A 25,532-nucleotide genomic window follows, 5' to 3' on the forward strand; every position below is an offset into this window, starting at 1 on the left:
GATACACAGGCTACAAATGTATGCAATAAATCATTATATTTCCTCGTAAAGACTTGTCATACCTGATCTCTCTTTCACTATGGATGCTGATGATGATGTGTCACTTGCAAAGAAAGATGCTGTATCACGGCTGCTACACCCCCGGCAAATCACCACATTATTTATCCTCCTCTAATGATATTTAACCAACAAACCTCGGATGTATGGTGAAAAGAGGTCGTTTCAGTTCAGATGATATTACTGTCATTGGCTAAAATCAAGAATATTCGCGCCAGATGACCTAAATAAAATATAAAACATGTGCATGATGCAGCATCCCTCAGGAAGAGAGGAGGAAATTCCACCTATCAGTGCAATGTGTCGCTTTGAATTAACTTTAGCTGTTACAATGTCGCCATCTACAGGGCATTTAGAGAAGTGTACGGCGACACTGCTGGGGTATCAGATTTAGATTTATTTCCCAATCATTTTTTTTTTTTATATATATATATACCGGTATATAATATCATAATTAATACGTACATTGGATTTGATGTTTTTTCTGTTCGCAAATGCTTATTTATTTCTGAGATGCGTTGGGGCAATTATTTAAGATTAAAACCGATAAAATCCCGCCCCAAAACTAGCGTAGTGCTCTGTCATTGGTCAAAGCCAATGCCAATCAAATCCAAACTTCATTAACAATATAGAGGTCGGTCTTGGGAGGAGCGTTCATGATTTCTGAAATATTGTAAGTAGTTTATTGACCGTTTATGAGATGAAAATACATTGGGCACTGTTCGGGAAATGTATTGTGTTTCATTGTAAATGGTTTTGAATATGTCAATGTAACGCCTTTAATTGCCCTTGGTGGCTAGCATTGGTCAACTAGCTAACGTTAGCAAGCTTCTTCAACGTCTGCGAGACTGGAGCTGGCTGCTGATGACAAGAAAGGGCACCCTGGCCTGACACAACAATCCGACTGTCTCGGGACTTCAGTTTGAATTTGTTGCAACCATGAAGTTCACGCAATTTTTGCTAAGGAACAGCTCCATACCTAAACAAGCACTAGTGGATCGGTTTTCCAAGTTCTCCCCCTCGCCGCTGTCAATGAAACAATTCATAGACTTTGGTAAGTTTTCATCCCTGTCCTGTCAATAACACGGATAAACAATAATACTGTCCACGTTTATTCTGAATCCATAGTACAACAAGTACCACTGGTTGCATTTATCAAAGTAGCTAGAATGTTTGTTGTGGTGCATTCACTGCTGTCACTGACCAGTGTACTGTACAGTATGTGCTCCCTGATCACATATGAACTCTCTGCTGAAGCTTTGATTAACATTCTTCCAGCTCTATTCTTCCTTATCATGTTACTGCTGTAAATGGATGTAGCTGCCTAACCAGACTGGGATTCCCATTGTATTTCCCTTCTATCCTGATGCCTGAAATTAGAGAATGACTGCAGTACAGTAGTTCAAAATGTACATACTTTGAAATTGTATCAAACCCATAATGATGGGATGGTTTGGATTAAAGCAAGGAGAAATAAATACCCGGTTCATGCTTTACTCTTAGATGGCACTTGACCCATGTTCTTGGGTGAAAACATGACATAATAATGCCAAAACAAATCATTTCAAGATCTTGACATTGTCTTAAACATTTACACAACAGTATATCTCTGAGACTGAAACGGGGAGGGACTACCTGAACTGGTCCAATGAGAAACCCACGCTTGTTTTCCATTGCATAACATTTTGCTACGGTATACCCCCAATTAGTACAACGCAGATGTGTTGTCATGTGACTACAGGCTCGGCCAATGCCTGTGAGAAGACGTCCTTTGTGTTCCTTCGTCAGGAGCTTCCTGTCCGGCTGGCCAACATCATGAAGGAGATTGACTTCCTCCCTGACAAGCTTCTCAGCACCCCTTCACTACAGTTACTACAGAGCTGGTACAGTAACGTTATACCACCCCTCACTACAGTTACTACAGAGCAGGTACAGTGACGTTATAACACCCCTCACTACAGTTACTACAGAGCAGGTACAATAACGTTATAACACCCCTCACTACAGTTACTACAGAGCAGGTACAGTAATGTTATACCACCCCTCACTACAGTTACTACAGAGCAGGTACAGTAACGTTATACCACCCCTCACTACAGTTACTACAGAGCAGGTACAGTGACGTTATAACACCCCTCACTACAGTTACAACAGAGCAGGTACAATAACGTTATAACACCCCTCACTACAGTTACTACAGAGCAGGTACAATAACGTTATACCACCCCTCACTACAGTTACTACAGAGCAGGTACAGTAACGTTATAACACCCCTCACTACAGTTACTACAGAGCAGGTACAGTGATGTTATACCACCCCTCACTACAGTTACTACAGAGCAGGTACAATAACGTTATAACACCCCTCACTACAGTTACTACAGAGCAGGTACAGTAATGTTATAACACCCCTCACTACAGGTACTACAGAGCAGGTACAGTAATGTTATAACACCCCTCACTACAGTTAGTACAGAGCAGGTACAGTGATGTTATAACACCCCTCACTACAGTTACTACAGAGTAGGTACAGTAATGTTATAACACCCCTCACTACAGTTACTACAGAGCAGGTACATTAACGTTATAACACCCCTCACTACAGTTACTACAGAGTAGGTACAGTAATGTTATAACACCCCTCACTACAGTTACTACAGAGCAGGTACAGTGATGTTATACCACCCCTCACTACAGTTACTACAGAGCAGGTACAGTAACGTTATAACACCCCTCACTACAGTTACTACAGAGCAGGTACAGTAATGTTATAACACCCCTCACTACAGTTACTACAGAGCAGGTACAGTGATGTTATACCACCCCTCACTACAGTTACTACAGAGCAGGTACAGTGATGTTATACCACCCCTCACTACAGTTACTACAGAGCAGGTACAGTAATGTTATAACACCCCTCACTACAGTTACTACAGAGCAGGTACAGTAATGTTATAACACCCCTCACTACAGTTACTACAGAGCAGGTACAGTGACGTTATAACACCCCTCACTACAGTTACTACAGAGTAGGTACAGTAATGTTTTAACACCCCTCACTACAGTTACTACAGAGCAGGTACAGTGATGTTATAACACCCCTCACTACAGTTACTACAGAGCAGGTACAGTAACGTTATAACACCCCTCACTACAGTTACTACAGAGCAGGTACAGTGATGTTATAACACCCCTCACTACAGTTACTACAGAGCAGGTACATTAACGTTATAACACCCCTCACTACAGTTACTACAGAGCAGGTACAGTAATGTTTTAACACCCCTCACTACAGTTACTACAGAGCAGGTACATTAACGTTATAACACCCCTCACTACAGTTACTACAGAGCAGGTACATTAACGTTATAACACCCCTCACTACAGTTACTACAGAGCAGGTACAGTAATGTTATACCACCCCTCACTACAGAGCAGGTACAGTGACGTTATAACACCCCTCACTACAGTTACTACAGAGCAGGTACAGTAACGTTATAACACCCCTCACTACAGTTACTACAGAGCAGGTACAGTGATGTTATAACACCCCTCACTACAGTTACTACAGAGCAGGTACATTAACGTTATAACACCCCTCACTACAGTTACTACAGAGCAGGTACAGTGACGTTATAACACCCCTCACTACAGTTACTACAGAGCAGGTACAGTAATGTTATAACACCCCTCACTACAGTTACTACAGAGCAGGTACAGTAACGTTATAACACCCCTCACTACAGTTACTACAGAGCAGGTACAGTAATGTTATAACACCCCTCACTACAGTTACTACAGAGCAGGTACAGTAACGTTATAACACCCCTCACTACAGTTAGTACAGAGCAGGTACAGTGATGTTATAACACCCCTCACTACAGTTACTACAGAGCAGGTACAGTAATGTTTTAACACCCCTCACTACAGTTACTACAGAGCAGGTACAGTAACGTTATAACACCCCTCACTACAGTTACTACAGAGCTGGTACAGTAACGTTATAACACCCCTCACTACAGTTACTACAGAGCAGGTACAGTAACGTTATAACACCCCTCACTACAGTTACTACAGAGCAGGTACAGTAACGTTATAACACCCCTCACTACAGTTACTACAGAGCTGGTACAGTAACGTTATACCACCCCTCACTACAGTTACTACAGAGCAGGTACAATAACGTTATAACACCCCTCACTACAGTTACTACAGAGCAGGTACAGTAATGTTTTAACACCCCTCACTACAGTTACTACAGAGCAGGTACAGTAATGTTTTAACACCCCTCACTACAGTTACTACAGAGCAGGTACATTAACGTTATAACACCCCTCACTACAGTTACTACAGAGCAGGTACAGTAACGTTATAACACCCCTCACTACAGTTACTACAGAGCAGGTACAGTGATGTTATACCACCCCTCACTACAGTTACTACAGAGCAGGTACAGTGATGTTATAACACCCCTCACTACAGTTACTACAGAGCAGGTACAGTGATGTTATAACACCCCTCACTACAGTTACTACAGAGCAGGTACATTAACGTTATAACACCCCTCACTACAGTTACTACAGAGCAGGTACAGTAACGTTATAACACCCCTCACTACAGTTACTACAGAGCAGGTACAGTAATGTTATACCACCCCTCACTACAGTTACTACAGAGCAGGTACATTAACGTTATAACACCCCTCACTACAGTTACTACAGAGCAGGTACAATAACGTTATAACACCCCTCACTACAGTTACTACAGAGCAGGTACAGTAATGTTATAACACCCCTCACTACAGTTACTACAGAGCAGGTACAGTAATGTTATAACACCCTTCACTACAGTTACTACAGAGCAGGTACAGTAATGTTATAACACCCCTCACTACAGTTACTACAGAGCAGGTACAGTGACGTTATAACACCCCTCACTACAGTTACTACAGAGTAGGTACAGTAATGTTTTAACACCCCTCACTACAGTTACTACAGAGCAGGTACAGTGACGTTATAACACCCCTCACTACAGTTACTACAGAGCAGGTACAGTAATGTTATAACACCCCTCACTACAGTTACTACAGAGCAGGTACAGTAATGTTATACCACCCCTCACTACAGTTACTACAGAGCAGGTACAGTGACGTTATAACACCCCTCACTACAGTTACTACAGAGCAGGTACAGTGACGTTATAACACCCCTCACTACAGTTACTACAGAGCAGGTACAGTAATGTTTTAACACCCCTCACTACAGTTACTACAGAGCAGGTACAGTAATGTTATAACACCCCTCACTACAGGTACTACAGAGCAGGTACAGTAATGTTATAACACCCCTCACTACAGTTAGTACAGAGCAGGTACAGTGACGTTATAACACCCCTCACTACAGTTACTACAGAGCAGGTACAGTGACGTTATAACACCCCTCACTACAGTTACTACAGAGCAGGTACAGTGACGTTATAACACCCCTCACTACAGTTACTACAGAGCAGGTACAGTAATGTTATAACACCCCTCACTACAGTTACTACAGAGCAGGTACAGTAATGTTATAACACCCCTCACTACAGGTACTACAGAGCAGGTACAGTGACGTTATAACACCCCTCACTACAGTTACTACAGAGTAGGTACAGTGATGTTATACCACCCCTCACTACAGTTACTACAGAGCAGGTACAATAACGTTATAACACCCCTCACTACAGTTACTACAGAGCAGGTACAGTGACGTTATAACACCCCTCACTACAGTTACTACAGAGCAGGTACAGTGACGTTATAACACCCCTCATTACAGTTACTACAGAGCAGGTACAGTAATGTTATACCACCCCTCACTACAGTTACTACAGAGCAGGTACAGTGACGTTATAACACCCCTCACTACAGTTACTACAGAGCAGGTACAGTAATGTTATAACACCCCTCACTACAGTTACTACAGAGCAGGTACAGTGACGTTATAACACCCCTCACTACAGTTACTACAGAGCAGGTACAGTAATGTTATAACACCCCTCACTACAGTTACTACAGAGCAGGTACAGTGACGTTATAACACCCCTCACTACAGTTACTACAGAGCAGGTACAGTGACGTTATAACACCCCTCACTACAGTTACTACAGAGTAGGTACAGTAATGTTATAACACCCCTCACTACAGTTACTACAGAGCAGGTACAGTGACGTTATAACACCCCTCACTACAGTTACTACAGAGCAGGTACAGTAATGTTTTAACACCCCTCACTACAGTTACTACAGAGCAGGTACAGTAATGTTTTAACACCCCTCACTACAGTTACTACAGAGCAGGTACATTAACGTTATAACACCCCTCACTACAGTTACTACAGAGCAGGTACAGTAACGTTATAACACCCCTCACTACAGTTACTACAGAGCAGGTACAGTGATGTTATACCACCCCTCACTACAGTTACTACAGAGCAGGTACAGTGATGTTATAACACCCCTCACTACAGTTACTACAGAGCAGGTACAGTGATGTTATAACACCCCTCACTACAGTTACTACAGAGCAGGTACATTAACGTTATAACACCCCTCACTACAGTTACTACAGAGCAGGTACAGTAACGTTATAACACCCCTCACTACAGTTACTACAGAGCAGGTACAGTAATGTTATACCACCCCTCACTACAGTTACTACAGAGCAGGTACATTAACGTTATAACACCCCTCACTACAGTTACTACAGAGCAGGTACAATAACGTTATAACACCCCTCACTACAGTTACTACAGAGCAGGTACAGTAATGTTATAACACCCCTCACTACAGTTACTACAGAGCAGGTACAGTAATGTTATAACACCCTTCACTACAGTTACTACAGAGCAGGTACAGTAATGTTATAACACCCCTCACTACAGTTACTACAGAGCAGGTACAGTGACGTTATAACACCCCTCACTACAGTTACTACAGAGTAGGTACAGTAATGTTTTAACACCCCTCACTACAGTTACTACAGAGCAGGTACAGTGACGTTATAACACCCCTCACTACAGTTACTACCGAGCAGGTACAGTAATGTTATAACACCCCTCACTACAGTTACTACAGAGCAGGTACAGTAATGTTATACCACCCCTCACTACAGTTACTACAGAGCAGGTACAGTGACGTTATAACACCCCTCACTACAGTTACTACAGAGCAGGTACAGTAATGTTTTAACACCCCTCACTACAGTTACTACAGAGCAGGTACAGTAATGTTATAACACCCCTCACTACAGGTACTACAGAGCAGGTACAGTAATGTTATAACACCCCTCACTACAGTTAGTACAGAGCAGGTACAGTGACGTTATAACACCCCTCACTACAGTTACTACAGAGCAGGTACAGTGACGTTATAACACCCCTCACTACAGTTACTACAGAGCAGGTACAGTGACGTTATAACACCCCTCACTACAGTTACTACAGAGCAGGTACAGTAATGTTATAACACCCCTCACTACAGTTACTACAGAGCAGGTACAGTAATGTTATAACACCCCTCACTACAGGTACTACAGAGCAGGTACAGTGACGTTATAACACCCCTCACTACAGTTACTACAGAGTAGGTACAGTGATGTTATACCACCCCTCACTACAGTTACTACAGAGCAGGTACAATAACGTTATAACACCCCTCACTACAGTTACTACAGAGCAGGTACAGTGACGTTATAACACCCCTCACTACAGTTACTACAGAGCAGGTACAGTGACGTTATAACACCCCTCATTACAGTTACTACAGAGCAGGTACAGTAATGTTATACCACCCCTCACTACAGTTACTACAGAGCAGGTACAGTGACGTTATAACACCCCTCACTACAGTTACTACAGAGCAGGTACAGTAATGTTATAACACCCCTCACTACAGTTACTACAGAGCAGGTACAGTGACGTTATAACACCCCTCACTACAGTTACTACAGAGCAGGTACAGTAATGTTATAACACCCCTCACTACAGTTACTACAGAGCAGGTACAGTGACGTTATAACACCCCTCACTACAGTTACTACAGAGCAGGTACAGTGACGTTATAACACCCCTCACTACAGTTACTACAGAGTAGGTACAGTAATGTTATAACACCCCTCACTACAGTTACTACAGAGCAGGTACAGTGACGTTATAACACCCCTCACTACAGTTACTACAGAGCAGGTACAGTAATGTTATAACACCCCTCACTACAGTTACTACAGAGCAGGTACAGTAACGTTATAACACCCCTCACTACAGTTAGTACAGAGCAGGTACAGTGATGTTATAACACCCCTCACTACAGTTACTACAGAGCAGGTACAGTAATGTTATAACACCCCTCACTACAGTTACTACAGAGCAGGTACATTAACGTTATAACACCCCTCACTACAGTTACTACAGAGCAGGTACAGTGATGTTATAACACCCCTCACTACAGTTACTACAGAGCAGGTACAGTGATGTTATAACACCCCTCACTACAGTTACTACAGAGCAGGTACAGTGATGTTATACCACCCCTCACTACAGTTACTACAGAGCAGGTACAGTGACGTTATAACACCCCTCACTACAGTTACTACAGAGCTAGTACATTAGCTATTATATTCTACAAGTGTCTGGAACTCTATTGGAGGGATAGGACACCATTTTTCCAAGATAAATCTCATAATTTGGTGTTTTGTTGATGGTGGTGGAGAAAGCTGTCTCAGGCGCCACTCCAGAATCTCCCATAAGTGTTCAGTTGGGTTGAGATCTGACTGAGACAGCCATGGCATATGGTTTACATCATTTTCATGCTCATCAAACTATACAGTGCCCTATGGCCTGCCCAGCATTTTTATACATGACCCTAAGCATGATGGGAAGTTAATTGCTTTATTAATTCAGGAACCACACCTGTGTGGAAGCACCTGCTTTCAATATACTTTGTGTCCCTCATGTCCATTATCTGTAGATCTGGGACCAGTCTAGGTTACCTTGGAGTTGAGCTGCAGGCTAGAGATTAAGATGGTAAGGTGTTGATGTTCACTGTTGTTTGTTGTGCCAAAGGAAATGGTTCACTCTGTTGAAGTATTCATCAGCTAGCTAGACTCCTTTCACCTCACCTTTGTTGAAATTGATTATTGAACTTGATCATTGCTCTCTGCCAGTGCTTGAATTGGACTTAAATAGGTGCCGGTACCCATTTTGGGTGACGGTACAGTTTTTATTTAGGTGAAGGAACTCCACAATACTTTTGAGCTAATATTCTTTAAGTGGTGCAGGAACTCAAGCTGTAGAACATTTGAGGTTCCGGTGAGCTCCTTCCCAATTCAAGCACTACTCTCTGTGCTAGTCTGAAATATATATGATAAATGCCTTATCTTGAACAACCATATGTAGGTGATTGCTTATTTGCCTTATTGCCTATTCCAACAGACTCTGTAGGATGTTATTATCCGGCCGGGCACACCAGCATGTAGACTATCTTACTGAACTACTCTGGCCCAGTGAGAGGTATGAGTGCATAGCCTGCAGCCTACAAGGCAGGGTGCCAGCTGTCTGTGTCTCAGATCTCTGTCTGTCAGTTAGGCTGCAAATGTGTACAGAGAGACAATGTGGCCTGGAACATTGTCATGTATCATCACAGTGGAACAGGGGGCCGTGTGAGACAGGGTCATCAGAAATATAGCCGCCATGAAAAATGGCATGTTCTGCCCTCCTTTTTCTATAGTCCACGAACATCTCCTTTGTCTTGATCACATTGAGGGAGAGGTTGTTGTCCTGGCCTTACACTGCCAGGTTTCTGACCTCCTCCCAATAGGCTGTCGCATCGTTGTCAGTGATAAGGCCTACCGCCGTTGTGTCGTCAGCAAACTTAATGATGGTGTTGGAGTCATGCTTGGCCACGCAGTCATGGGTGAACAGGGAGTACAGAAGGGGACTAAGCACCCACCCCTGAGGGGCCCCCGTGTTGAGGATCAGCGTGGCAGATGTCTTGTTGCCTACCCTTACCACCTGGGGGGCAGCCTGTCGGGAAGTCCAGGATCCAGTTGCACAGGGAGGTATTTTGTCCCAGGGTCCCGAGCTTAGTGATGAGCTTTGAGGGCACTATGGTGTTGAACGCTGAGCTGTAGTCAATGAACAGCATTCTCACGTAGGTGTTCCTTTTGTCCAGGTGGGAAAGGGTTTTGTGGAGTGCAATAGAGATTGCGTCATCTGTGGATAAGTTGGGGCGGTATGCAAATTGGAGTGGGTCTAGGTTTTCTGGGATGATGGACAATGTGCATCGTCTGGATTAGTGAGTGAGTGACAGTCAGAGGGATTTGTCATTTGGAAAAATGGTTACTTGCAATTGTGTTCTCTTATTGAAACAACATACTTTCCTAAAATAAATGGTGCTAGTGATATCTATGATATGTTACTTCACCATTTTCGAGAAATTAATTTGTCTATTTCCTAGATGGGTAAAACCATCAGATAACTACTATGTAATGGCATGTCAGTTGAACCTCTGAAATAGGGCAATAACTTATTGTTAGTAGAGGTCGACCGATTAATCGGAATGGCCGATTAATTAGGGCCGAATTCAAGTTTTCATAACAATCGGAAATCGGTATTTTGGGACACCGATTTGGCCGATTTTGATTTATTTATTTATTATTATTTATTTTTTACACCTTTTATTTAATCTTTATTTAACTAGGCAGGTCAGTTATTTTCAATGACGGCCTAGGAACGGTGGGTTAACCGCCTTGTTCAGGGGCAGAACGACAGATTTTTACCTTGTCAGCTCGGGAATTCAATCTTGCAATCTTACAGTTAACTAGTCCAACGCTCTAACCACCTGATTACATTGCACTCCACGAGGAGCCTGCCTGTTATGCGAATGCAGTAAGCCAAGGTAAGTTGCTAGCTAGCATTAAACTTATCTTATAAAAAACAATCAATCAATCATAATCACTAGTTAACTACACATGGTTGATGATATTACTAGTTTATCTAGCGTGTCCTGCGTTGCATATAATCGATGCAGTGCGTATCGTTGCTCCAATGTGTACCTAACCATAAACATCAATTCCTTTCTTAAAATCAATACACAGAAGTATATATTTTAAACCTGCATATTTAGCTAAAAGAAATCCAGGTTAGCAGGCAATATTAACCTTGTGAAATTGTGTCACTTCTCTTGTGTTCATTGCACGCAGAGTCAGGGTATATGCAACAGTTTGGGCCGGCTAATTTGCCAGAATTTTACGTAATTATGACTTAACATTGAAGGTTGTGCAATGTAACAGGAATATTTAGACTAATGGATGCCACCCGTTAGATAAAATACAGAACGGTTCCGTATTTCACTGAAAGAATAAACGTCTTGTTTTCGAGATGATAGTTTCCGGATTCAACCATATTAATGACCTAAGGCTCGTATTTCTGTGTGTTATTATGTTATAACTAATTCTATGATTTGATAGAGCAGTCTGACTGAGCGGTGGTAGGCAGCAGCAGGCTCGTAAGCATTCATTCAAACAGCACTTTTGTGTGTTTTACCAGCAGCTCTTCGTTGTGCTTCAAGCATTGCCCTGTTTATGACTTCAAGCCTATCAACTCTCGAGATTAGGCTGGTGTAACCGATGTGAAATGGCTAGCTAGTTAGCGGGGTGCGTGCTAATAGCGTTTCAAACGTCACTCGCTCTGAGACTTGGAGTGGTTGTTCCCCTTGCTCTGCATGGGTAACGCTGCTTCAAGGGTGGCTGTTGTCGATGTGTTCCTGGTTCGAGCCCAGGTAGGAGCGAGGAGAGGGACGGAAGCTATACTGTTACACTGGCAATACTAAAGTGCCTATAGGAACATCCAATAGTCAAAGGTTAATGAAATACAAATAGTCCTATAATTCCTATAATAAGTACAACCTAAAACTTCTTACCTGGGAATATTGAAGACTCATGTTAAAAGGAACCACCAGCTTTCATATGTTCTCATGTTCTGAGCAAGGAACTTTCTTACAACGTTAGCTTTCTTACATGGCACATATTGCACTTTTACTTTCTTCTACAACACTTTGTTTTTGTATTATTTAAACCAAATTGAACACGTTTCATTATTTATTTGAGGCTAAGTTCATTTTATTGATGTATTATATTAAGTTAAAATAAATGTTAATTTGGTATTTGTCATTATTACAAATAAATAAAAACAATTGGCCGATTTAATGAGTATCGGCTTTTTTTGGTCCTCCAATAATTGGTATCAGTATCAGCGTTGAAAAATCATAATCGGTCTACCTCTAAATGTTAGTCCCAAATTGCACCCTATTCCCTACCTAGTGCACTACTTTTGACCATTGCCTTAGAGGCCCTTGTCAAAAGTAGTGCACTATATTGGGAATAGGGTAACATTTGGGACACTACCGCTGTGATAGATGACCAGTACAGAACCATACTGTATGTGCCGACGTTATTGGCAATGTCATGGTACGGCAGATATTTATAAACTGGGTCTAAATGTAGCTGTCTACGTCATCGCTACTCTATTGAGGCTATTTTCATATCCAGGCTGTGGCTTTTTCCATCAACAATATTGATTTGGCATTTATTTAGCTTGGGTAGTGGTGACTGGCATCAACAAATGTTACAGGTAAACTTTGTAATTCAAGATAGTTAGCCTAATGTATCTGTTAAAGTATGTAGCCAATGCAACAGCTGTGTTAGTAGAGTGGGAGGGTTCAAGGTCAATTGGTGGACAGAGGGTTTGAAAACAGTCAGCCACTCTGATCTCTCACCTACCTTCCTGACTATCTTCAAGTCACTGAAGTCAGTACAATTTAACTTACAGCTTCACAGCCTCTTAACTAGGCCTTAATAGTGACTTCTCTGACCAAACTAGTAGGCTGATAAGTAGGCTACTAAAATGCTTACTGGTTTAACTTAGGAGGCCTTCTTCCACTAGGTCAGAAGTATTTAGGGTTTGCTGTACAGAGAGAATATTTAGGTTTTGAGAGGATGAAAATTGTGAGGAATGTTTTTACATCGGAGGGAACATGATGGCCCAAATGGCACCCTATTCCCTATTTAGTGCACTACTTTTTACCAAGGCCCATATGGCTCTTGTCAAAAGTAGTGCACTATATAGGGAATAGGCCTAGTCTGCATGTCCCAAATGGCACCCTATCTCCAGTCACAAGTAGCCCTAGTTATTATAGCATGTATAAACACACCCTTTGGTTTCCATGGTCACTACAAGAGAGTCAGAGGCCGTTCCCAAATAGAATTCTGAGATTTCCAACAGTGGAACGCCAGGAGTCAACGAGGAACTCCAGGAGTCAACGAGGAACCGAACAGTCCAAAGGGATTAGCTGAAGGAAAGAAGTGCCCTGGTTTTTGGCTTCTATTGGCCACATTCTCAGGGCAGAATTCAATGAAGACCTTTATTTCGGCCCCACTTTGAAAGAAACTTCAAAAGTTTAATGAAGCATTAATATAACCTTTTATTATGCTTGTAGATACTTCATAAATCATTCATTCATAAGAAAATGTCTTGCTACACTTCCAAGCACATTTCTTATAAATGCTTAATGAATGCTCTATCAAATCAAATGTATTTATAAAGCCCTTCTTACATCAGCTGATATCCCAAAGTGCTGTACAGAAACCCATCCTTAAACCCCAAACAGCAAGCAATGCAGATGTAGAAGCACAGTGGCTAGGAAAAACTCAATAGAAAGGCAGGAACTTAGGAATAAACTTAGAGAGGAACTGAGGGGTGGCCAGTCCTCTTCTGACTATCCCGGGTGGAGATTATAAGAGTACATGGCCATTAAGGCCAGATTGTTCTTCAAGATGTACAAACGTTCATAGATGACCAGTAGCGTCAAATAATAATCACTGGTTGTAGAGGGTGCAACAGGTCAGCACCTCAGGAATAAATGTCAGTTGGCTTTTCATAGCCAAACATTCAGAGGTCGAGACAGCAGGTGCGGTAGAGAGAGAGAGTTGAAAACAGCAGGTCTGGGACAAGGTAGCACGTCCGGTGAACAGGTCAGGGTTCCATAGCCGCAGGCAGAACGGTTGAAAATGGAGCAGCAGCATGACCAGGTGGACTGGGGACAGCCAGGAGTCATCAGGCCAGGTAGTCCTGAGGCATGGTCCTAGGGCTCAGGTCCTCCGGAGGGAAGGAAGAGGGAGATAGAGGGAGCATACATAAATTCACACAGGTCACCAGGTAAGAAAGGATAATTACCCCAGATATAACAGACTGACCCTAGCCCCCCAGCACATAGACTATTGCAATATAGATACTGGAGGCTGCTTTAAGAATACGCTGTATGAATACTCTATAAAGCCTGATGTATTAGTGTTTCCCTGTGTAATCTAACCAGTCTTCTGTGTTGTATTCCTACAGGTATGCAACAAGTCTGATGGAGATAGTGGGCTTCCTGGAGAAAGATCCCGATGATAAAAAGATCCTGAAGAAGTAAGTCAATTACACACAGTGACATCCAGCAGATAGGTAGTAGCCTTGTCTTGCTACTGTTCAGCACGTCTCATTAGATAACTGAATCATAGTTCATTCAGGAAAGGAAAGATAGTCTTTCTCTAAGCTCAGCCCATTAATAGCTACTTCCTTTAACTGAATAATAGATTGATTATTATCTGTAATCTTAATCTGGAATGGAACGTGATCTGATGGATAAACACTTCAACCATAACTCTGGCTCTACTGCATACAGAATAGAATGATTTACAGGCTTTTGCAAAATATGGTTTTGAGTTGGTAGCAACCTTGCAGGTGTTAGTGAATGACTGGATGAACGGATGGCTGGATGATGAATGAATGAAGTTTGACATCTATCCACCCAGCTACGTATCTTAGGTTCCTTTCATGGTAGCGTGTTGGAATGTGCCGAGTTGTGAACCTAAGACCCAGCATTAAAACCCCTTTCCTGTCCTGTCTCCCCTCAGGTTCACTGAGACGCTGGTGAACATCAGGAACCGCCACAACAACGTGGTTACCACCATGGCACAGGGAGTGGTGGAGTACAAGGATGCCTTTGGCTCCGACCCTGTGACCAATCAGAACGTCCAGTACTTCTTGGATCGCTTCTACATGAGCCGCATCTCCACACGCATGATCATGAACCAGCACTGTCAGTATACAATACTAAATATACACTGAGGGTACCAAGCATTTGGAACATCTCCCTAATATTGAGTTGCACCCCCCCCCTTTTGCCCTCAGAACAGCCTCAATTAGCTGAGGTATGGGCTCTACAAGGTGTTGAAAGCCTTCCACAGGGATGCTGACTCCAATATGTCAAGTTGGCTGGATGGCCTTTGGGTGGTGGATTATCTTGATACACACGGGAAACTGTTGAGTGTGAAAAACCCAGCAGTGTTGATGTTCTTGACACACTCAAACCGGTGCGCCAGGCATACCCCATTCAAAGGCACTTAAATATTTTGTCTTGCCCATTCATCCTCTGAATGGCACACATATGCAATCCATGTCTCAATTGTCTCAAGGCTTAAGAGTCCTCCTTTAACCTGTCTCCTCCCCTTCATCTATACTGATTGAAGTGGATTTATCAAGTGACATCAATAAGGGATCATAGCTTTCACCTGATCAGTCTTAGTCATGGAAAGAGCAGGTGTAATGTTTTGTACACTCAGTGTATACCATACTACTATAATAATATATTAATATACAGTGCATTCGTAAAGTATTCAGACCCCTTGACTTTTTACGTTACAGCCTTATTCAAAAATGGTTTAAATGGTTTTTTCCCCTCGTAAATCTACACACAATACCACATAATGCCAAAGCAAAAACAGGTTTTTAGAAAAAAAAAAAAATAATGTAATAATGAAATATCATATTCATTATTCAGACCCTTTACTCAGCGATTACAGCCTCGAGTCTTCCTGGCACGTCTGTATTTGGGGAGTTTCTCTTATTCTTCTCTGCAGATCCTCTGTCAGGTTGGATGGGGACCATAACTGCACAGCTATTTTCAGGTCTCTCCAGAGATGTTCAATCGGGTTCAAGTCCGGACTCTGGCTGGGCCACTCAAAGACATTAATTAAGAGACTTATCCCGAAGCCAATCCTTCGTTGACTTGGCTGTGTGCTTAGGGTTGTTGTCTTGGGTCCTGAGTGCTCTGGAGCAGGTTTTCATCAAGTATCTTTCTCTATGTTGCTCTGTTAATCTTTTCCTCGATCTTGACTAGTCTCCCAGTCCCTGCTGCTGAAAAACATCCCCACAGCATGATGCTGCCACCACCATGCCTCACCGTAGGGATGGTGCCAGGTTTCCTCCAGATGTGACGCTTGGCATTCAGGCCAAAGAGTTCAATATTAGTTTCATCAGACCAGAGAATCTTGTTTCTCACGGTCTGAGAGTCCTTTCGGTGCCTTTTGGCAAACTCCAAGCGGGCTGTCGTGCCTTTCAGCGAGGAGTGGATTCCATCTGGCCACTCTACCTTAAAGACCTGATTGGTAGTGTGTTGCAGAGATGGTTGTCCTTCTGGAAGGTTCTCCCATCTCCACAAAAGAAGTCTGGAGCTCTGTCAGAGTGACCATCGGGTTCTTGGTCACCTCCCTGAACAAGGCCCTTCTCCCCTGATTGCTCAGTTTGGCCAGGCGGCCAGCTCTAGGAAGAGTCTTGGTGGTTTCAAACTTCTTCCATTTAAGAATGATAGAGGCCACTGTGTTCTTGGGGACCTTAATGCTGTAGACAATTTTTGGTACCCTTCCCCAGATCTGTGCCTCGGCACAATCCTGTTTCGGAGCCATACGGACCAATCCTTCGACCTCAACTGTGTCTGTCTTTCCAAATCATGTCACATCAATTGAATTTAGCACAGGTGGACTCCAATCAAGTTGTAGAAACATCTCAAGGATGATCAATGGAAACAGGATGCACCTGAGTTCAATTTCGAGTCTCATACCAAAGGGTCTCAATACTTATTGTAACGTGGTAATGTTGAACCCAAGAACAGAGAATGAACCAGACCAGGAAACGGCGACCTGAGAAAACGTAAAGACTTTACTTGGAAAAAATAAACAGAACAATACAGGAAACTCAAAAAACAAAACAATAAACACTAGTACTCAATCTACACGGGGGAGACATACAAGAAACTAAATCCATGAGCTAACAAAAGGGAACAGAAAACACCTCTCTTAAAGGGGAAGCAATAATGAAATAAAAAGAAACACCTGGGTATCAAACAAAGTCTCTAGGGGCGTCTCTGCCGCCCTCTGGTACCCGGAGGAACCATGACACTTATGCAATGCATTTGTTTTCGCTTTGTCATTATGGGGTATTTATTTAGATTTTTTTTTATATATATATTTTTAAGCAATTTTAGAATAAGTCTGTAACCTAACAAAATGTGGAAAATGTGAAGGGATCTGAATACTTTCTGAATGCACTGTATACCATACTCAAAAGTACCATTGTGACGTGTTTTTGAATCGGCATCCAGGTGTGGTTATTACCACATGAATTTCATGTACCTCTTCAGCTCTCATCTTTGATGGAAGCGCCAACCCCGCCCATCCCAAGCACATTGGCACCATCGACCCTGACTGCGCCGTGACGGAGGTGGTAAAAGGTGCTGTCCCTCATCAGCTACAACATGCCACACAAACACACACTATACTTAGTCCCGAGATAACAAACTTGATTTACAGGAGTAATCTCACCATCTTTCTCACTGCTACAGTAGGTGGTTGTGAACATGTCTGAACATGTCATCCTAGAAGTCGTTTGAGCTGACATCAAAATAACATAATTCACGATTCGTGTAGGCCGGCTCTGGCCCAACCCATCAGTTTCTGTGACCAATCAGAACGGTTTGAAGAAGAAGTTGCAGAGGAGGGAGGCAAATCCAGACTCCTCTTGGAGAGGAAAACGTTAGTGGGCGTGGCGTTGGGCCAGAGCGATGTGGATTGGTAGCCAGGCAACCTTTTCACCTTGAGATCTGCACAGAATATAAATTCTCCTGTAATTTTAAACACAGTAGAAGATGTGTGTAAACGTAATCATTTTTAAATGGATACAGAGACAGACGGTTCTCCACCTGTCCCTGTTGCTACATGTCATTTTGTCTAGTTTATTATTCTACTTTTGTAACGGTTATTACATTTAGTTGTTATGGTAACTAGATTGAATGTCAGTGTACTACAGTCCTAGTTTTGTCTGTCTGTTCCCAGATGCCTTTGATAGCTCCAAGATGCTCTGTGAACAGTACTACATGACCTCGCCAGAGATTGACCTCACACAAGTCAACGGTAAATCACATTCTATACCGGGCTGAACAGACCTTGGTTCAGTTTGTATTTGTTTCCCTTCAAATACTTTAGCTGCTCTTGATTGAGCTGTAGTAGCTGTGCTTGGTTGAGCTTGCCTGGCTCAATTGATCCAATAGAATAGTCCCAGAAGTATAAACCAGCCCAGCTGGCACTGCTGATGGGCTCAATCAAATGCACAAAGTATTTGAAATCTTTCAAATACTATTTGGTGTCAGGTCTGTTTGATACAACATTATGCAGTCACATGTTGTATTGTGCCAATCGAAAGGAGAATGGCCAGAGAATCTTGAAGCTGTTTCTAGTTCTCCTATTTCTAAAATAGTAACATTTGGGAAGCCAGTGGGGGTTGGTAGCCTAGCAGTTAAGAGCGTTGGGCCAGTAACCTAAAGGTCGCTGGTCCGAATCCCCAAGCCAACTAGGTGAAAAATCTGTTGATGTGCTCTTGAGCAAGGCACTTAACTAATTGCTCCTGTAAATTGCTCTGGATAAGAGAGACTGCTAAATGACCAACAATTAAATGTAAGATTAGGTTTACAGAAACAATCTGCAAGGTCATATTTGCATTGTGAGTCATTTGAGGTTTTGCTAGGTTTCAGTTAAGTTTATTTATCTGCGAGTGGGTTGGGTATTCTTGATCTCGCATTCAATTCCTCTTTGTCTACTCAATTTGGGGCGCAATTTGCTAAGTGTGTGTGTTTGTTTGCACAGGCTAGACTGTGTAAGTGTTGTTCAGAGATATTTAGTGGTGTTCAGAGATTGTGTTTTCTGTATCTGAGGCACACAGACTTTGAACCACAGGCAGCCATGTCTACAGAGAACCATTCATTCATACATGTCAGTTACATAGAAGTCAATAAGTATTGAATGTATACCTGTGTATCGCCCCTGTGTAGGTTATATGTGTCGCATGAACAGGATAACAGCCAATAGCACCACTTCAAAAGTCTAACCATGACAAATAATCACCTTTGCCTAAACTAGATCAAATCCAGATGTGATTTGGTGCCCAAACATACATCCCAGCCATAAAATAGCATCACCTACATCTAATACATTACATTGGGGTGTTGAACAATCACATTAGAATTAATGATTCATCATAGCTTGCCTTTGGTCAATGTGCACCAAATCAATCCCCACCAGTTTATCTGTCTCCAGTCAGCAGCAGTGGAACAGAACAGCAACAAGACCCTTGCTACATGCTCAGTCTTGTCGCCGGGCAGATTTCTCTCAGGGAAGCGTCCAAGTCCAACTCTTAATAATAAACCTCAGTTCACCCAAATTCAGCTATTTTAATAGTCACCATGTTAAATGAGCCATAAAAAAGGAAAACAAGGTCTGTTCATGGGCTTGGTTGGTAGTAGCCTTGTCCCCAGGGCCCAGTTTTTCCAAGTCATCTGTCTGGATTTCCCCTATCGAATAGGATTCAATGCATAAAAATAGAATGAATAGAAGGAACAAATTGTTGACTTGAATGGGGACTCCCATTATATTTATATGCATTGAATCCTGTCCGATATAGACAATATTTTTTTTAAAACTGGGCCCTAGCCAACAAAAATGGCTGGTAACGAGATTAGTTTGGCAGAAGAGTAAATTCTGAATTTGATAGTGGTTATTGAGTTGAGTTGTGCATGTTATGCATTTGCAATAAGATGTGAAAGTTGCTTTTAGTTTCTAGTAACTTCTATTCTCAGTTGTGTATGTTATACATTTTCAATAAGTCTAAGTCATGTTTGGTTTGGAGTCATTTGGAGTAATGATCAGTGTTCCTCAGCCAAAGGTCCTGACCAGCCTCTTCGTATTGTCTATGTTCCTTCCCATCTCTACCACATGCTGTTTGAGCTCTTCAAGGTACACCAAACATGTCCTTACTATGTCACTTTTATTTATATGACCTCAATTTGATTCATATTACTTTGTCATTTTCTCAAGCAATGGTTGTTTTGTTTCCAGAACGCCATGAGAGCAACAGTGGAGACTCATGAAATGGCCCTGCATCTCCCGCCGGTCAAAGTCCGAGTCTCACTGGGCAGTGAGGACCTAACAATCAAGGTAAACAAAGGCTCAGAGAGTATTAACCGTCCACCATCACAATGAGACATGACACATTACATTCACAGCATACAAAAGGTAGTGCATGCACATCCAACATCCTTCCACACATGCAGGTTGGAAATAATACCATGGGACATAGACGCCTAGTGTGTACAGTTGAATGTGTATATTTGTCTATGAATACGTACAGTATTACTATAGATTTCCTGCTAGGTCCTAATATGATATTTGGGGAGACAACAGGAAGATCGGCTGGAACCGAGAGTGGATCAGATCTGTAACGTTGTTGTTGTTGTTTCTAGATATCAGATCGAGGAGGCGGAGTTCCCCTGAGGAAGATAGAGCGTTTGTTCAGTTACATGTACTCCACCGCCCCCAGCCCCGTCGATATTGACAACAGCCGCAATGCACCACTGGTAACACCCTGTCCTGGTGCCATTTAAACTATATAGTTGAATAGTGCATTCGGAAAGTATTCAGAGCTTGACTTTTTCCACATTTTGTTACGTTACAGGCTTATTCTAAAATGTATTAAATCATTTTTTCCGTCATCAATCTACACGTAATACCCACTTAAATAACATCCATCTGATGCATCTGAATGTGGGAAGACTCATCATGTGACCAGCTTGTGATAGAGCCCAGTCCTCATAACCTAGCTTACTACTCCACTCTGTGATCCATCAACAGGCATTTATTTATTTATTTTTTATTTCACCTTTATTTAACCAGGTAGGCTAGTTGAGAACAAGTTCTCATTTACAACTGCGACCTGGCCAAGATGAAGCAAAGCAGTGTGACACAAACAACAACACAGAGTTACACATGGAATACACATACACATAGTCATATAGCCTAACCTACCACTCCAGACCCTTTACTCAGTACTTTGTTGAACCACCTTTGGCAGCGATTACAGCCTTGAGTCTTCTTGGGTATGACGCTATGAGCTTGGCACACCTGTATTTGGGGATTTTCTTCCATTCTTCTCTGCAGATCCTCTCAAGCTCTGCCAGGTTGGATGGGGAGTATCGCTTTACAGCTATTTTCAGGCCACTCAAGGACATTCAGAGACTTGTCCCGAAACAGATCCTACATTGTCTTCGCCCCAGTCTGATGTCCTGAGCGCTGTGGAGCAGGTTTTCATCAAGGATCTCTCTCTACTTTGCTTCGTTCATCTTTCTCTTGATCCTGACTAGTATCCCAGTCCCTGTTGCTGAGAAATATCTCCAAAGCATGATGCTGCCACCACCATGCTTCACCGTAGGGATGGTGCCAAATTTCCTCCAGATGTGACACTTGGTATTCAGGCCAAAGAGTTCAATCTTGGTTTCATCAGACCAGAAAATCTTGTTTCTCATGGTCTGAGGTTGCTTTTGGAAAACTCCAAGCGGGCTGTCATGTATCTTTTACTGAGGAGTGGCTTCCGTATGGCAACTACCATAAAGGCCTGATTGTTGGAGTGCTGCAGAGCTGGTTGTCCTTCTGGAAGGTTCTCCCATCTCCACAGAGGAACTCTGGAGCTCTGTCAGAGTGACTATCAGGTTCTTGGTCACCTCCCTGATTGCTCAGTTTGGCCGGGCGGCTAGCTCTAGGAAGAGTCTTGGTGGTTCCAAACTTCTTCTTCCATTTAAGAATGATAGAGGCCACTGTATTCTTGCGGACCTTCAATCCTACAGAAATGTTTTGGTACTCTTCCCCAGATCTGTGCCTCGACACAATCCTGTCTCGGAGCTCTACGGACAATTCCTTCGATCTCATTGCTTCCTTTTTGCTCTGACATGCACTTTCAACTATGGGACCTTATATAGACAGACAGGTGTTTGCCTTTCCAAATCATGTCCAATCAATTGAATTTACCACAGGTGAACTCCAATCAAGTTGTAGAAACATCTCAAGGATGATCAATGGAAACAGGATGCACCGGAGCTCAATTTCGAGTCTCATAGCAAAGGGTCTGAATATTTATGTAAATAAGGTATTTATGTTTTTTATTTCAAAAAACCTGTTTTCGCTTTGTCATTATTATTGTGTGTAGATTGAGGCGTACATTTATTTATTTAATCAATTTTAGAATAAGGCTGTAACGTAACAAAATGTGTAGGGGAAGGGGTCTGAATACTTTCCGAATGCACTGTATACAATGTATACTATATAATGTATACAATTAACCTAAACTACTGACTACTTGATTTAAGCCTATGACTTTGGCAGTTTGGTCACATGTTAGAGAGACATTTATTTTTCAATTGAATCAAGCGCCTGCTGTTTATTTTATCTCTAGGACCTCTATTTTATCTCTAAAATGTAAACCGCAACCAAGTCAATACTGACTAAAATGTCATCTGTGAGCCAACAGTAGTGAACACGGTTGTAAATAATCAGAATTACAAACTGGACTGGACTGTTCATTCATTGCCCTGGGTTAAAAGTGTAACTGAGTTCTTGTCTACTTCTGTACTGTGATTGTTCAGAGTGAGTTTAACTCTTTGTGTCCCTGGCTCTGGTTCTCTGTAGGCTGGTTTTGGCTACGGTCTTCCCATCTCCCGTCTCTATGCCAAGTACTTCCAGGGAGACCTGCAGCTCTACTCCATGGAGGGATATGGGACGTCAGCTGTCATCTACCTGAAGGTAACACTTCTACGCATGGAATTTATTAGTTCAACAGCCTTAACTTGTTGTCTTGTTCTACATCTAAACAATGATGGTGTTTTTGAAGTATGTAGGTTCATTTTCAATATTGGTTCACGTGCAACAGTATGGCTCACAGAGTTATAATGTAAGCTCACTCTGTCCTATTCATTCAAAACATACCGTTATGTTAAACATGGCTACCTAGTACCCACTTCTCATGTAATTCCATTACCCACTTAAATAACTTCCATCTGATGCATCTGAATGTGGGTCATGATGGAAGACTCCTCATGTGACCAGCTTGTGATAGAGCCATATCCTCATCATCTAACTTACCACTCCACTCTGTGCTCCATTACCAGGCCTTGTACTTATATAACCTAACCTACCACTTCACTCTTTGCTCCATTAACATGCCTTGTACTTGTATAACCTACCACTCCACTCTGTGCTTAATTAACAGGCCTTGTACTTGTACAACCTAACCTACCACTCCACTCTGTGCTCCATTAACAGGCCTTGTACTTATATAACCTAACCTACCACTCTACTAGGTGCTCCAGTAACAGGCCTTGTACTTATATAACCTACCACTCCACTCTGTGCTCCATTAACAGGCCTTGTCCTCAGAGTCTGTGGAAAGACTTCCTGTTTACAACCAGTCAGCCATAAGGCATTACCAGACGAGCAATGAGGCAGATGACTGGTGCATGCCCAGCAAGGATCCCAAGAAGCTGGGGAAGTATGAGAGGAGAAGTTAACCAAACAGATGGAGAGAGAGAGCTCAGATAACATGAAGAGCGGAGGAGCAGGAGGAAAGAAAGAAGAAGAGGAGGATGACTGAAAGGAGGAATGGAATGATGATTCATAATCAGAAACTGACAGAAGGTACCCAGTTGTACTGTGTGTGTGCGCGTGTGTGAGATATCTGGATTCTTCGCAATGGAGATTCTCATCCAGCACTTGAAGTGGAAAAACACATTCAGGTTGGAGGCATTTCAATGGCAATACCAGGATCTCTATTCAATACCAGGATCTCTATTCAATACCAGGATCTCTATTCAAAACCAGGATCTCTAGTCAATACCAGGATCTCTATTCAAAACCAGGATCTCTAGTCAATACCAGGATCTCTATTCAAAACCAGGATCTCTATTCAAAACCAGGATCTCTAGTCAATACCAGGATCTCTATTCAAAACCAGGATCTCTATTCAAAACCAGGATCTCTATTCAAAACCAGGATCTCTATTCAAAACCAAGATTTCTATTCAATACCAAGATTTCTATTCAATACCAGGATCTCTATTCAATACCAGGATCTCTATTCAATAAGTGACTTTGTGAATGTTACAGTCAGAAACAGGGCCATAAACTACTCACAATCACATCTCACCTTTTGCTTTCATTTAGCCACACGTTTCAGGTATTCATTTCACTCACTTATTTTAACATTATGACACTGAATCAGTGTAAAAAAAACTAGCATTTTGTTTAAAAGGTGTATTTTAGTTTGTAACTGATCATTTAATTTATTAAACGCCTGAATTTGGTTATACAGTGATATAAGCGGCAGGGTAACCTAGTGGTTAGAGCGTTGGACTAGTAATCGAAAGGTTGAAAGTTCATATCCCCGAGCTGACAAGGTACAAATCTGTCGTTCTGCCCCTGAACAGGCAGTTAACCCACTGTTCCTAGGCTTTCATTGAAAATAAGAATTTGTTCTTAACTGACTTGCCTAGTTAAATAATGGTTAAATAAATAAAAAGCTGCACTATCACAGTAGTATTGTCTGTGATACTACATTTTAGGTTTTGTATCTAGTGTTCTCTAAACTCTTCACTTACGGCTACAGTATGCAGCTAGAACACTGAGCTCCATGGACGCAGATAGATATAGTGTGTCAGTCAGAGACATGTCAAGGCCATGCTGTCAGTCGATGGAGGACCTCTGGATGTTCTATGGGTACATAGTGGTCAACAAATGTTATTTTCAACATACTATGTAGATTCCATATAGTTTCAACTCTGAGCATTTCACCTTTTTGTTTTTTACTGCTTACAAATATTCGTCAATCTCGGAAGTTTAGACAGACGTTTATCTCCAATGTTTTTTGGGGCCTAAAGGGAATTTAGTAGAATCAACTGTAAATCTTGGTGACTCATTTTTTTGTTCTACCCTCACTTGTTGAATAAGACAAGAGCTCAAACATTCATTCAAGGTTTCCTATGAAGACAGAAAATAGATATTGAAGACATTGAGGTATCTAGTACATTTACTCTAAACCAAGTCCAACTGAGTTTAAGTATAAGTTATGTGAATATTGAGATACATTTTCTATCATTCTGTTATATTTTTCAATGACTAAAACGATTGCATTTTAGAGGCCGGCTAGGTCTTTTATACATTAAGTATTTATTGAATAACGTTGTGTGCCAGAG

At 42.0% G+C, this 25,532-nt stretch overlaps 2 protein-coding genes across 14 annotated transcripts in view; one reads left to right on the forward strand and one right to left on the reverse strand.

Annotated features, from left to right (window-relative positions):
• The window catches only part of LOC110488015 (cytoplasmic dynein 1 intermediate chain 1), a 111,631-nt gene extending 111,262 nt beyond the window's left edge, over window positions 1-369 (reverse strand). For 8 of the 10 annotated variants that reach the window (XM_036970943.1, XM_036970939.1, XM_036970941.1 and 5 more), the window contains exon 1: window positions 63-369. The gene's annotated coding sequence lies outside the window, so the exon portion shown is untranslated. The remainder of the gene's footprint in view (window positions 1-62) is intronic. The other 2 variants (XM_036970937.1, XM_036970934.1) reach the window with 1 other exon arrangement.
• A 277-nt stretch (window positions 370-646) lies between these two features.
• On the forward strand, window positions 647-25,039 carry LOC110488016 (pyruvate dehydrogenase (acetyl-transferring) kinase isozyme 2, mitochondrial). 4 transcript variants are annotated; one of them, XM_021559967.2, is made up of 12 exons: window positions 647-730; window positions 858-1,111; window positions 1,799-1,940; window positions 14,487-14,558; window positions 15,047-15,231; window positions 17,611-17,700; window positions 18,302-18,379; window positions 20,178-20,254; window positions 20,357-20,455; window positions 20,761-20,874; window positions 22,976-23,089; window positions 23,710-25,039. In XM_021559967.2, the coding sequence occupies exons 2-12, from the start codon at window positions 997-999 to the stop codon at window positions 23,851-23,853; spliced, it is 1,230 nt and encodes a 409-aa protein (XP_021415642.2). In that variant the 5' UTR covers window positions 647-730; window positions 858-996; the 3' UTR covers window positions 23,854-25,039. The 4 variants fall into 4 exon arrangements, 3 of the variants coding, with proteins under 3 accessions (XP_021415642.2, XP_036826890.1, XP_036826891.1); XM_036970995.1 differs by having other exon boundaries at window positions 667-1,111; XR_005041306.1 differs by lacking the exons at window positions 20,178-20,254; window positions 23,710-25,039 and having other exon boundaries at window positions 667-1,111; window positions 22,976-23,000.
• Window positions 25,040-25,532: the final 493 nt, after the last annotated feature.

Source organism: Oncorhynchus mykiss, chromosome 32 (assembly GCF_013265735.2).
Source record: "Oncorhynchus mykiss isolate Arlee chromosome 32, USDA_OmykA_1.1, whole genome shotgun sequence".
NCBI classification, from domain to species: Eukaryota; Metazoa; Chordata; class Actinopteri; order Salmoniformes; family Salmonidae; genus Oncorhynchus; species Oncorhynchus mykiss.

What these genes read in the sequence shown, in the direction of transcription:
- LOC110488016 (XM_021559967.2), top strand. Translation starts at nt 997, where the DNA reads ATGAAGTTCACGCAATTTTTGCTAAGGAACAGCTCCATACCTAAACAA. An exon ending in CTACAGTTACTACAGAGCTG is followed by an intron (nt 1,941 to 14,486) that starts GTACAGTAACGT and finishes GTATTCCTACAG; the next exon opens with GTATGCAACAAGTCTGATGG. An exon ending in GTGAGGACCTAACAATCAAG is followed by an intron (nt 20,456 to 20,760) that starts GTAAACAAAGGC and finishes TGTTGTTTCTAG; the next exon opens with ATATCAGATCGAGGAGGCGG.